Source organism: Panthera tigris, chromosome B4 (genome assembly GCF_018350195.1).
Source record: "Panthera tigris isolate Pti1 chromosome B4, P.tigris_Pti1_mat1.1, whole genome shotgun sequence".
NCBI classification, from domain to species: Eukaryota; Metazoa; Chordata; class Mammalia; order Carnivora; family Felidae; genus Panthera; species Panthera tigris.
The window spans coordinates 34277840-34290087 of record NC_056666.1 but is presented as its reverse complement, the minus strand read 5'-3'; the positions used below and the strand labels follow the sequence as shown (position 1 = coordinate 34290087).

General features: G+C 44.1%; 1 protein-coding gene across 4 annotated transcripts in view; it reads left to right on the top strand.

The window, feature by feature from the left end:
• Positions 1-11920, top strand: part of LOC102954411 (cat eye syndrome critical region protein 2) — a 180229-nt gene extending 168309 nt beyond the window's left edge. For 3 of the 4 annotated variants that reach the window (XM_042991484.1, XM_042991485.1, XM_042991482.1), the window contains 3 exons: positions 2440-3859; positions 6045-6156; positions 6904-11920. In XM_042991484.1, coding sequence (XP_042847418.1) covers positions 2440-3859; positions 6045-6156; positions 6904-6909 — 1538 coding nt within the window. In that variant the 3' untranslated portion in view covers positions 6910-11920. The remainder of the gene's footprint in view (positions 1-2439; positions 3860-6044; positions 6157-6903) is intronic. The other variant, XM_042991483.1, reaches the window with a different exon arrangement.
• The last annotated feature ends 328 nt before the right edge of the window (positions 11921-12248 follow it).

Here is a 12248-nt window from a genome sequence, read left to right as displayed (position 1 = left end):
GCATTTGCCAGAGATGCGGTAGCACGAAACTGCTGGGCACTTTCCCTCTATTGTCCTCCGAGAAGCTTTCAGTGGTGGACTTGGCCTTCAGTCAAAACAACTGTCTGCCCCCAGCCCACTGCTAGGGCCATAGTCAGACTGGTATGTGTAGTTATCTTCCCCGTTCTCTGGGGCAGGAGGAGTCTCTTTGCAGTAGTGTTTGGCCTTGTTGGGGCTGCCTGCACCTTGCCAGGCTTGTGCCATCAGTTTGGATGGGCTCTGGCCAAGGGCATATTGGAGGGGCCAGGTCAATAGGGCAATGGGGGTAGGGCCCATACAGTTCCAGGAAGCTCTAAGCCAGTCCGATGCAGGAGGGAACTGCAGCTGCCCAGGAAAAGTTCACCTGGGCTTGGATGGAGTGTTTCTGCAGGAGAATGCTGGGGCTGGGCTCTTTGTTAGCAACCCAGGTAACAAGTATTGGCACTGCTCTGATTCCTACAGGTGCCCATCTATCTAGCCTGGGGCGGGGACAATGTTGCCTTTCAACTCTTTTGTTCTTGGAGAGGTGTCCCAAAAATCCCTACCCTCTAGCATGCACTCAAGATTAGTAAATAAATCTCCTTTCCATATATATACACCAGGTCTTCAAACTGCTGCTTCTAAGCTTTATCCCAGTGGGGCTGTTTATGTTTGTTGTGTTGTCTCTTTTAAGGGCAGGGACTCTGCCCTCCTATCTCTCCCAGAGCCAAGCCCACTGATTTTTAGTTTCAGGTCTTAAGTCATCCTCCCCCGCCCTCCGCCCCAGATTGTTGGGCCTCTTTGGTTTTCAAAGCCAAATGTTACGGGAATTCATCTTCCCCATGTAATTTCCTTGTGCCTGGGGTGCCTGCCTTCGGGAACTGCTTCTCTCCTCTCTTTCTATCTGCTGTATCCTTCCCTCCTGTGGACAGTCCCGAGAGTCCATTTGATTCCTGCCAATACCTTTGTTCTTCCTACCCTCTTTGATGTGGCCCCTGCTCTACATTTAGCTGTGGAGAGTCTTTTCTGTCAGTCTTTAAGTCATTTTTTGGGTTATTGATACTAATCTTCCTACTCTGCCATCTTCCCCAAGTCAGACTTTTATTTTAAAGTGTTTCTTTTGAGGAACATCTCAGTGGTTCAGTCCGTTTGAGCATCTGACTTTAGCTCAGGTCATGATCTCATAGTTCGTAAGCTTAAGTCCCTCATCAAGCTCTGTGCTGACAGCTTGGAGCCTGGAGCCCGCTTCAGATTCTGTGTCTCCCTCTCTTTCTACCCCTCCCTGCTTGTGCTTTTTCTGTCCCAAAAATAAATAAACATTTTAAGAATTAACAAAAATAAAAAAATAAATAAAAGTGTTTCTTTTGAGATAGGGCCCGCTTTGTGAAAACCAGCTCTAACAGAACTGTCTAATACTGATTTCACATGGAGTCTGGAAGAAGCTTTAGAAGTAGAGTCCCTCTGGTGAAACTAGATAAGCCTATTTGTTAGTTGCCATGTTTTATGTTGATAAAATAATGATAAGTGTAGATTTAATTTTCATTGTATAGCTCGTGCCTTGGATTTTTGAAGACAGCATTATTAGTTCATTAGTTGACCGAGATTTTAGTCGGTCTTTAAAAGTTAAGAATCCTTAATCTTGTCTTTAAAATTTGTTACCAGAATTGTATTCTGATCCACCTGAGCAGCAACCCTGTCCTGTTCAAAGGATTATAATAGTAAGACCATATTTTTGGTTTGATACAATAGCAAGGTAAAGAGTTCTGAATTTATAATTAAGCATTTGAGTCTAGTAAATTAATTTATTTGGGTTTATTAAATTTCTGTAATATGTTAAAGATGCCTTTCGAGTTTTATCCTGTAGGACATCTTGTTCTCAAGACATCCAGACAAGATATTTTCATTCATTCAGCAAATATCAATTGAGTCCCTGTTTTGTGCAAGTACTAAGAGTGGTAGGGAACAAAAGAAAGTCCCTGCTGCTGTGGAACTTGTGTTCTGAAGGGGCACAAGTCAGGGATCCAGCCCTCTTGATACATACCCATCATGTCCTCGTCCTTCTCGTTGTATCTTATTGTATCTCCATATGTGACATGCATCTCTGTGGAGTCCATGAGCCATGAATTATCTCCCCCTCACTTAGTGATCTGTGACCACACAGGAAGAGGGAAACAAGGACATCTCCATTCTTTGGCAGACTTTATGAGTAGCTGTAGAGGTGCTAGGTCTTACCTCTTGGTCTGTAAGAGGGAGTTTGCAAGGACCTCAATATCATCATCCTTTCCAGGGACTCAATTTCTAGCTGAAGCTTCAATGGCCACACATCTACCCCAACCCTCTCTCTCCTTATCTGACAGGTTTCATGTTCTTTTTACTACTAACTCCATCAGTGTCATCATTTCAGCTACTGAACTACTATTTTGTTCTGTGTTTCACTTACAGCAGATCCCTTGCCTGGGCTTGAGGAGAAACCACCAAACATTGGTGGTTCAGAGGGCGTGTACCTCAAACAACTACCTCACCCTACACCTCCCTTGCAGACCGACTGTACCAGGCAGAGCTCACCACAAGAAAGGGAAACAGAGGGCCCAGAGCTCAAAAGCGACTCCTCAGATTCTGGAGACAACTGTAAAGCAACAAAGAGCAAGAATACCTGGCCCTCAGAGAGCGGCTATACCAGCCCAGCCACTCAAGGATGTATGCGAGACCTCTCCACTCTGGCAGATAGAGGGGCTCTACCTGAAAATGGAGTAGTTGTTGAAGCATCCCCTTGTGGATCAGAGGGGAAGGGCCTTAGTGGTAGTGGTTCAGAAAAGCCACTCTGCCCCAGAGGTAAAACACTACAGGAAACCATGCCATGTGCAGGACAGAACCCAGCTACACCTCCCAACACAGACCCCAGTTTGATGGGAGGCACTGTAAGCCAGTTTTCTCCCTTGTACATGCCCGGCCTGGAATACCCAAATTCAGCTACCCATTACCACATCAGTCCAGGCCTGCAAGGTTTGGGCCCTGTGATGGGAAGTAAACCCTCAGTATCCCATCCTCAGCATTTTCCCCCTAGGGGCTTTCAATCTAGCAACCCTCATTCTGGAGTCTTTCCCCGGTATCGCCCCCACCAAGGAATGAGGTATTCCTACCAGTCACCACCTCAGCCTTCCTACCATCACTATCAGCGAACTCCTTATTATCCGTGTCCACAGGGCTTTTCTGACTGGCAGAGACATCTTCATCCCCCGGGAAGCCCAAGTGGGCTCCCACCTAATCCACCTCCTCCACCAAGGCCCCTCTTCTCAGATAAGAGCACCTTGGCTAATCTGCAAGGCTGTGAGACACTGAATGCTGCCTTAACTTCCCCAACCCAAATGGATGCAGTGGCTGCTAAAGTAGTCTCAGCTGATGGGCAGAATCCTGTTCCAGAGGAAGAAAAGCTGGATGAATCTATGGAGAGACCAGAGAGCCCCAAAGAATTTTTAGACCTGGACAACCATAATGCAGCTACCAAGCGACAGAGCTCATTGTCAGCCAACGAATATCTTTATGGAACTCCTCCACCTCTGAGTTCAGGGATGGGATTTGGTTCATCTACTTTCCAACCCCATGGTGTGATGCTACAGACAGGGCCTCCTTATACACCTCAGCGGCCAGCCAGTCATTTCCAGCCCAGAGCTTACTCCTCCCCTGTGGCTGCTCACCCACCTCACCATCCAGTGGCTGCCCAGCCCAACGGCCTCTCTCAGGAGGGCCCCATCTATCGCTGCCAGGAAGATGGCCTGGGTCACTTTCAAGCTGTAATGATGGAACAGATTGGCACTGGAAGTGGAATAAGGGGACCTTTCCAAGAAATGTACAGATCATCAGGGTAAGGTTACATTAGGTGGTTTTGGGGTTGTTTTTTTGTTTTTTGGGGTTTTTTTGTTTTTCTGAAAAAAGAAATAGTTTTGAAGAGCAAAATGATCTTAGGAATAACGATAAATGTTAGCAGTCTAGGTCCAAGAAAAACATGTGACTCATTGATAATTGGAGACTTAATGGAAGTGTATCAGCCTTAGAGTCTGATTTCATCTTTGGCACTTTTTTTCCCTCATGAAAGTGAATTCACATTTAAATGACAGATTTTGACCCTAGAAACTTGATAGCTCCGGTTGAGAGCTATAGACAGGCGTCAATATGCTGCCAAGTTCAGATACTCTGACTAGGGTAAAATGGGTCTTTCTCAAATCCTGAGGTTATGGGATCACATGTAATGCTCAGGTTTTATCCCTTATCTGTCATTTCTTCTTAAAACAAGTCAAATACTATCCCCATTAGAGTTCTTGCAAATAGTGATGAGGTGACCTGTGATCCATGAAATTTTCAAATTAATAATATATAAAAGGTGGTTAAATGAAGTTGTTTATATTAAAGTTATAAAGCCTAGGGGCACCTGGGTGGCCCAGTTGGTTAAATATCCAACTCGATTTCAGTCAGTCATGATTTCACAGTTCATGCGATTGAGCCCAGAGTCAGGCTCCTCACTGAGGGTGGAAGGGTGGAGCCTGCTTGGGATTCTCTCTCTCTCTCTGCCCCTACCCCACTTATTTTCTCGCTCTCTCTCAAATACTTAAACTTAAAAAAAAAAATGAAGTTATGAAGCTTAATCTTAAAACCAATACCATCCAACTTAAAAACTAATGTGCCTTTCTTCAGTGCCAACCTAAGAAGACCTTACCTCCAAAACCTCTCCCCCATTTAACGTTGTGCCATATTTGTTTTATGCCTCACTAAGTACATTGTTTCTTTTCTTTGTCTTTTCTTTTAAACCATTGGGAAGTAAATTGCAAACATCCTGACCCTTTCTTCCTAAATATGTCAGCATGCATCTGCTAAGAATAACGACATTTTCCTGGAGCACAATCTCAAACTATTTTCACACCTAAGGAAAATAACACTAACAGTATTTAATACAGAGTTCTCACTTAATTTCTCCAGTTGTCCTCAAAATATCTTTTAAAAAAAATTTTTAATGTTTATTTATTATTGAGAGAGAGACAGAGCATGAGCAGGGGAGGGGCAGAGAGAGGAGGAGACACAGAATCTGAAACAGGCTCCAGGCTCTGAGCTGTCAGAGCCCAGTGCGGGGCTCAAACCCACAGACCGTGAGATCATGACCTGAGCTGCAGTTGGATGCTCAACTGACTGAGCCACCTAGGCACCCCTCAAAATATCTTTTAAAACTACATTTCTTGGGGCACCTGAGTTGTTCAGTTAGTTAAGTGTCTTACTTCAGCTCAGGTCATGATCTCAAGGTTCATGAGTTCGAACCCCACAACGGGCACTGTGCTGATGCTCGGAGCCTACTGCCTGCTTCAGATTCATTCATTCATTCATTCATTCATTCTCTCTCTCTCTCTCTCTCTCTCTCTCTCTCTCTCTTTGTCCCTCCCCTGCTCACGCTCTGTCATTCTCAAAAAATGAAACATTGAAGCTACATTTCTTTGTTTTATTTTTTTTTTCCCATCCAGGATCCATTTAAGGTTAATGTATATGTTTGGTTGCTATGTCTGTTTAATCTCTTAGTTTGAAACATTTATGCTATCATTGTTTTGGGTTTTTTTGTTTTTCAAAGACTCCAGGCTAGTTCTCATGTAAACTGTCCCAATCTCTGGATTCTTCTCATTGTTTCCTCATATTTGGAGTCCAATTAAACATTTGTCAAGAACACTACATAGGTGGTGTCATGTACTTTCTTTCTTTTTTAAGTTGGCTCCACGCCCAGCATGGAGCCCAACATCATGCTTGAACTCAACCCTGAGGTCAAGATCTGAGCTGAGATCAAGGGTGGGATGCTTAACCGACTGAGCCACCCAGGTGCCCCGGTGTCATATACTTCTTATTGCATCTCATCTGGAGGCACACGATGGCACTTTGTCCCAGTATTGATTTCAAGTTTGATTACCTAGATAATTAAGGCAGTATCTGCCAGATTTTTGTGATTAAAGTGTCTCTTTTCATTTTTAATTAATATGTCTTCATTAATTCTTAACTATGCTTTCTTGTGGCTACAGAATGCAAATGCATCCGGTCCAGTCACAGTCCTCGTTCCCAAAGACCCCAGCACCAGCAACGTCACAGGAAGAGCTGCCACCACATAAACCCCCAACACTTCCTCTTGATCAGGTAAAAATTACCAGCAATTAGAATTTTTGTTATTCTTCGAGGTGGCAGGGAATAGTTTATTGTGAGTTTGTTGTGATTCTGAAAAAATCTTTTAAGGTGTTCTGGGAAGTGCTTCATGTCCTACTGGCAGCCAAGTAAAAAGGGCCCCTCAGGCCCTGTGCTCCAAGTAGATTCAGTGGTGGGAAAAGCCAGGAGAAGATGACCTCGGAAGTAGCTCCTGTGCTGTCTCTGTATGTTCCTTTTTTCTGTCCTTGTGGTAACCAGCTATTTGGGGCTGTTTAAGCCTCATGTTTCCTAACTGGCCACTAGCATTTATTTTGATAAGATAGCTTTGTATTTTTTTATTCTACCAATTTCATCTGAGAGAGACTGGTTAGTCCAGTTTTAAAAGAACTGTAGCTACCTTCAAGTGCTGCTTTTCTGCCAGGCACCGTGCTAAGGGTTTCTGCATGCAGCATCTCATTTAATCTCTTTCTTGACTGCCATGAATTAATTATCTTCACCGACATCAGTTCCATTCCCTAATGTGCAAGAAATCCCACAGCTCCTGAGTGACGAGGTTGGGGTCTGGATCAGGAGGTCCAAAATTTTAGATCCCACCCTCCAGAAGTAAACTGTGATGGCTGAAACCAAAACCAAGCCATTTTTCAGGTGGAGAGGAATGTGTACAGCTCTTCAGCTTACTTAATTTTTTTAAACAATACAGCTGTCAATTTTGTTTAAATTGTCTTTATTTGCTTCTCTCAGAGCTAGTCCAAGGAGGAAATAAACCCCAAGGAAACAGAAAGCTGCGCATGAAGACTGGAACATGGAGAATTTAGGGGAATGGTCCCTGCTCATCTCTGTTCCTGTCCCCCCGCCACACCCCTTCACAGTGCATCACTCGTGCCATCCAAGAGCTGGAGCCATTCCCAGAGTCCTAGACTAACACCAGCTTGCAGCGGTCCTTGGGCAGGGATCTTTTGCATGGCTGATAGTTAAAAACAGATGAACTGAAATTAGTGACAGCTTTTCTAAGTCCTGAGACTCTTTTTTCAGGGAAGATCATCCTAAACTTGGGGAGGGGTCATACTTATGAATGGAGTGGTGCTTGTAAACTTTCATGAGCAGCTAAACTCAGGTATATATTTGGGGAAGGGACTACTCGTAGTATTAATGTGTTTGGAGCTGGGTCCAGTTTACAGAATTTTCATGTTGCCTTTTAAAAATAATTTTTGTTGTTGGTGGTGAATGTATTGTACATAAAGTGGGAAGGGTGGGTGGGGGTGTGGAAGAAATGGAAGTCCTAACTATGGTGGGCACGCAGCACTAGAGTGATCCTCATTTGTTTACAATCATATCACACTGAATACTTTCGGGAGCTGGAGAAGAGGGTAGGGTAAATTTACTCTTGTAAAATGTCACTATTTCCTCAGTGGCTAGCAGTCCTTTGTTAGCTAAAGGCCTTCTTTCCGATCAGCCATAGAGGGTACCATTGCACTACACCCTGGTTGTGGGCTTTCTCCATTGGAAGGCAGAGTGCTCTCACATGTTCTACCAGGAGCGTCTGCCCACAAGACTGGCGTCCCTCTCATCCAGTGGCCTAAATCCTGGATTTCAGAGAGCAGTGCCGCACCTTCCTGATTTGCCACCAGCCCTACCAGATAGTTGTAAACCAATATCAGGAATTGGGATCACTAGAGTGTTTTGCTTATTAAAATATAAAATGAATCATCCTCGTCACAGACCTGCTGGGACTGTGATCTGGTAGGCATCACACAAAGCTTTCTGACACGAATCACATTTTGTGGAAGTGACTACTCAGGTTTGTATATGTTAGTACAATAAAGAAATTGCACAGTTTTGAATAGGAAAAATGTATTCTATAGATTTACAGGTTGAATTTAGGAATATCTCGGTATATATAGGTTTTATTCATTTTAAGTGAATCATAGTAAGATAAGTCATGGTGATTTAAAATAGCTTTCAGGAACAAGTTCTTGGAAATCATTTGTCATACCTGTGATAGGAAACAATTTTACAGTATTAAATTACTTTGTTACAGTTTTAGAAGTGAATTACACTGGATTGTCCCTGGTTAGCATTCTATATTTGATTTTAGCTGAGATGCCACCAAAGTTAGGACTCCTATGTTTTAAACTTTTGAATATCCCACAAAGAAAAAAATAAGACTAAGGAAAAATGCCCTGAAATTACAGGTTTTTGTAAAGAATAGCATATTTTTAAGCATGCCTTTGGGATAGTAGAAAAGCTTCCATATATTATTAATCTGCCCTAGTTTCTTACAAATTCAGCCTTGTGAGGGGCCAGTAGAATCTTTCCCTCCAATTCCAGCATCATTGATGAAACGTGGAGCCAACATGTTTAAAGTTTGCTAAGCGTGTGCTATCAGGAAGAGAAACAAATTGGAAATAATCCATGTTATACCGATGGAAGCCCAACATACCAGCTCCAGTGTAATGGAGACTCATAAAAATAAGGGAATGCTTTTGACCTGGCGTTGTGGCTCACAGCTCAGGTAGGATTAAGAGTTGCATAGGGAACACAGGGAGCCTTTAAGATACAATGCACAAAAATACAAGTTTTTCTCTAATAGACTTCAGTTTTAAATTTGATGTGCTTTTATGTGGAATGAGTTTTGAGCCTGTGTTCTCATTTGATCCTAATTCTTGTTAGAGAGCTATCACTGACATAATCTGGTTTGGAGGAGTGAAGAGGTCAGCCTTATCCCTGTAGGGAGAACAGATTCCATGTTAGCCCCTAAGCTAGCGTAAGCTAGCATGGCCGAAGCATTACCTCTTCTGTTTTTGTGTTTGTGTAGAAGCAGGGAGGAGAGAAAGACCAACTGGTCTTGACAGCTGGTTTGGGTCTGTTTAGAGCTGGTCTAGGCCCAGAGCCTTGTGCTGGTGACAGCCTTTCTCTTTTTGCATGAAAGCTGGTTTGGGTGAGAGGCCTCTGGCTGCTGTATAACTGGGAGCACGGTGAGCACTGGGTCTGTTCCCCTGGCACCAAAGTTGGAGGCATTGCTTTGTGCTGAATGACCCTGGGGCGTGGGTAGGAGCGGACCATAAGCAATAGTTGGGTTGATTTGTTCCCTTTCCTTCCACCCACTCAAGTTAACCTTTTCTCCACACTCCCCCAGCCCCTCACCCCCTGTTCCCTGTTGCTAGAAGCTGTGAACAATATAGGAAGAAATCCGTAAATTCTTATATCCTTAACCTCCCTTCTCAGTATGTAGAGAGGTGAGAAGATATTAAGGAAGAAGAGTATCAAGGATTGAACTACTGTTTCATATCGTAACACTGGGAACAAGGGCAACAGCAAACTTGTCAGCCTTGTTGCATCCCATGTGGGAATTGGGTCATGCATTACAGGTCCCAGCACTTCAGCCCTTGTCTGGTATATCCTGAGCTTTTACTGGTCTTTGAAGTGCAGATCTACTAAAAGCAGTCAGGAGCTGAAAGATTGCAGGAACACATGTGACCGTTGAGCTGCTGTGAACCACTGATCCGCAGGACCTCTTTCCTCGTCTTTCTCCTTTGGCACTTCTCTTCCCAAGTGTCTTAAGCAGATGCAGATGCATTTGCCATCTTCTCCATAATGGGGATGATGGTCATGTGATATGCTGTAACTAGAAAGTAGTGTGTGAGGAGGTCCTAAAAATGACCTCTCTCAGGCTAGAAGGACTTTCACACGGTGGGTCAGTGTGCTGGCTCTCAGCTCTCAGTAGTCTGCAGAAGGGGATAGCTGGGGTCCACGGGTAATGAGAATACTCTCACACCTGTTTGATTTGATAGTCATGGCTAGCCTTTATTAGACTTGTTAATAAGTTAGAATCTGTTTCCCTAAGACCCAAGAGAAATAAATGATCCAGAAAGAAAAGTAAAGCCTTTTGGAAGGTTTCTGTTTGGGTTTGTTTTTGTTTTTGTTTTCCATCAGAGTCTGTTCATTTAAAAAGTAGCTGTTGGCTAAAATTATGGTAGATGCATGTGAAGAGTAAATGAGGGCAAAATACACAGATCCTTGTTCATAGAACTTTCCATCCCACTTTCTAAAAATAAAATTAAAGCCACTCCACCTCTCCTTAATCACGTTGGTTTAGTTCTTCTGGCAGTGCACATGAGCTTGTTATTAAGGATTCTTTTTTCTCAGTGAGCCCAAGTCAAACTGCACTCCAAAGGCAAAACTCTTTCATGCTCATCTTCATTTTTACATTTATTGAAAACCTCAAGACCCGTAGTATGTATGTGCCTTAGTTCACTCACACCTCAGCTTGAAATGTCATTGTGCCGTAGCTTAGCCCTCAAACCTTGGAAATGCTTCTCTTGACTAAGCATGTGGTGGTGTTATCCCGTGGCGTTTGTCTACTGTGAAATTTTTCCTGCTAATTCCCATGGAGTCCAAGAGTATGTCCAAAACACATACTCCAAAACAAAGCGCTGTCCAAAACACGCAAAATCCCAGTGTTGCAGTCACCACAGATGTCAGAAACAAGCTTTCAATCCATACCACTAGGTTGAAATTTTTCCCTTTTTTCTTTTTAACAGAAGTTCAAATCTATAAATAATATACTGCTCTTAAGACCTAATCTGAATTTCACAGGAAGTCTTAACCCAGCAGTCCCAAGGCAAGGACAGTCACATAGTGTCAGAATCCTGTCATGCTTTCAAAGAAACTGTTTTCAAAGAACTGAAAGGCTTAGAGTTTTCTAGCATTATTGCTACCCCCTGTGTTGTGACCGAGTGTCAGTGCATTCGCCCCCTGCCAGATTCTGCAAGGGCCTCCACTGAGGAAGTCAGCTCCGTGTGCGTGAGTCAGGATTATGCCACTGTCGGGGGTTCTGGGATGCAGGGTCCCTGTGGATAGCTCTCTGTTCAACACTCCAGTGAGGATACTGGGAATCTTGGCTGAGCATGCAGAGGCTTTTATTCCGGGGCTCACATCACTGTCTAGGAACTAAGAATGTGATTGAGGCTTGCTGCATGAGAAGAAACCCCTTTTTCTTTTCTAGTGGGTCGGACTCTAACATGGAGCCTTAGGACACCCAGCCTTGCCCTGCTTTCCCATTGGGAAAACGGAACTTGAGTGAACATTTCTGCATCCCATCTCTCATATGAAGCTGTGACGCAAGCCTCAGCTCCAGGTTGCATGTTCATCTGTCTCTGCTTTGTAAAAGGCCTTTGCTAAACAGACATTAGTGAGGCTGTCTCCCCAGCTAGTCTTGGTCTCTCACTGTGTACCAGGGGACTGACTGAACCTTTATGTAGAAATACCTGAGAAGCAGCTGATTGTCCTGCATGTGTTTTTGAAAAGGGTGGGATGGGGCTGGGAACAGGGGCGTGGATAATAAGTTATTGAAGTGCTGAACCCCGTTCAGTGTCCTCCGTGTGACCCCTTTCCCCTAGCTGGGACCTGGGTACCTCACTCTCCTGCCTTGCACACAGCTCCTGGGAGCCCAGGCCAGTCTCCACCAGCCTGCGGCACAGTGTCAGGGATTCTTTGCTCCTGCTGCAAAAGCCGTGAGAACTTTCCTGGCCAGTACTGGAAAGGGGAATGCTATTTATTTTTATATTGTGTATATTTTGTCGTGGTCTGCTGATTCCCTGTTTCACTGAGAGCGACACTTACCTCAATAGTTAGTTCGATATTGTGTGTTGGATAATTTTTTAAAAGAACTTTTTAAAAAGCTTTTTGATCCTCAGAGATCTGTAGATTTTATTTCCATATGAACTGGTTATTTTGTATAAAGTACATTCTTAAAATAGCAAGGCTCTGATATGTGTGAGTTGTGTGTGTCCGTGTGTCACTTTTATCATCGGGACGAAGGTTTGAACTAGGCCCCAACGCCACCACCCATCTCCCCTGGCTTCATCAAGACGGGCAGGCGGTGTTGGGGCAGACAGCAGAGTGTGCCCTGGGCAGGTGATGGCGGTGCATGCTCTGTGGAGAGCCTCAGAACGGCACGAAAACTGGCAGTTCCACATGATGTCTGGGATACAGTACCCCCCAGCCAGCCCCATCAACACCCACCTTGTTGCGCCCACTCCCAATACCACCCACAGACCCCCAGCCCTTGGTACACGTACCTTTGA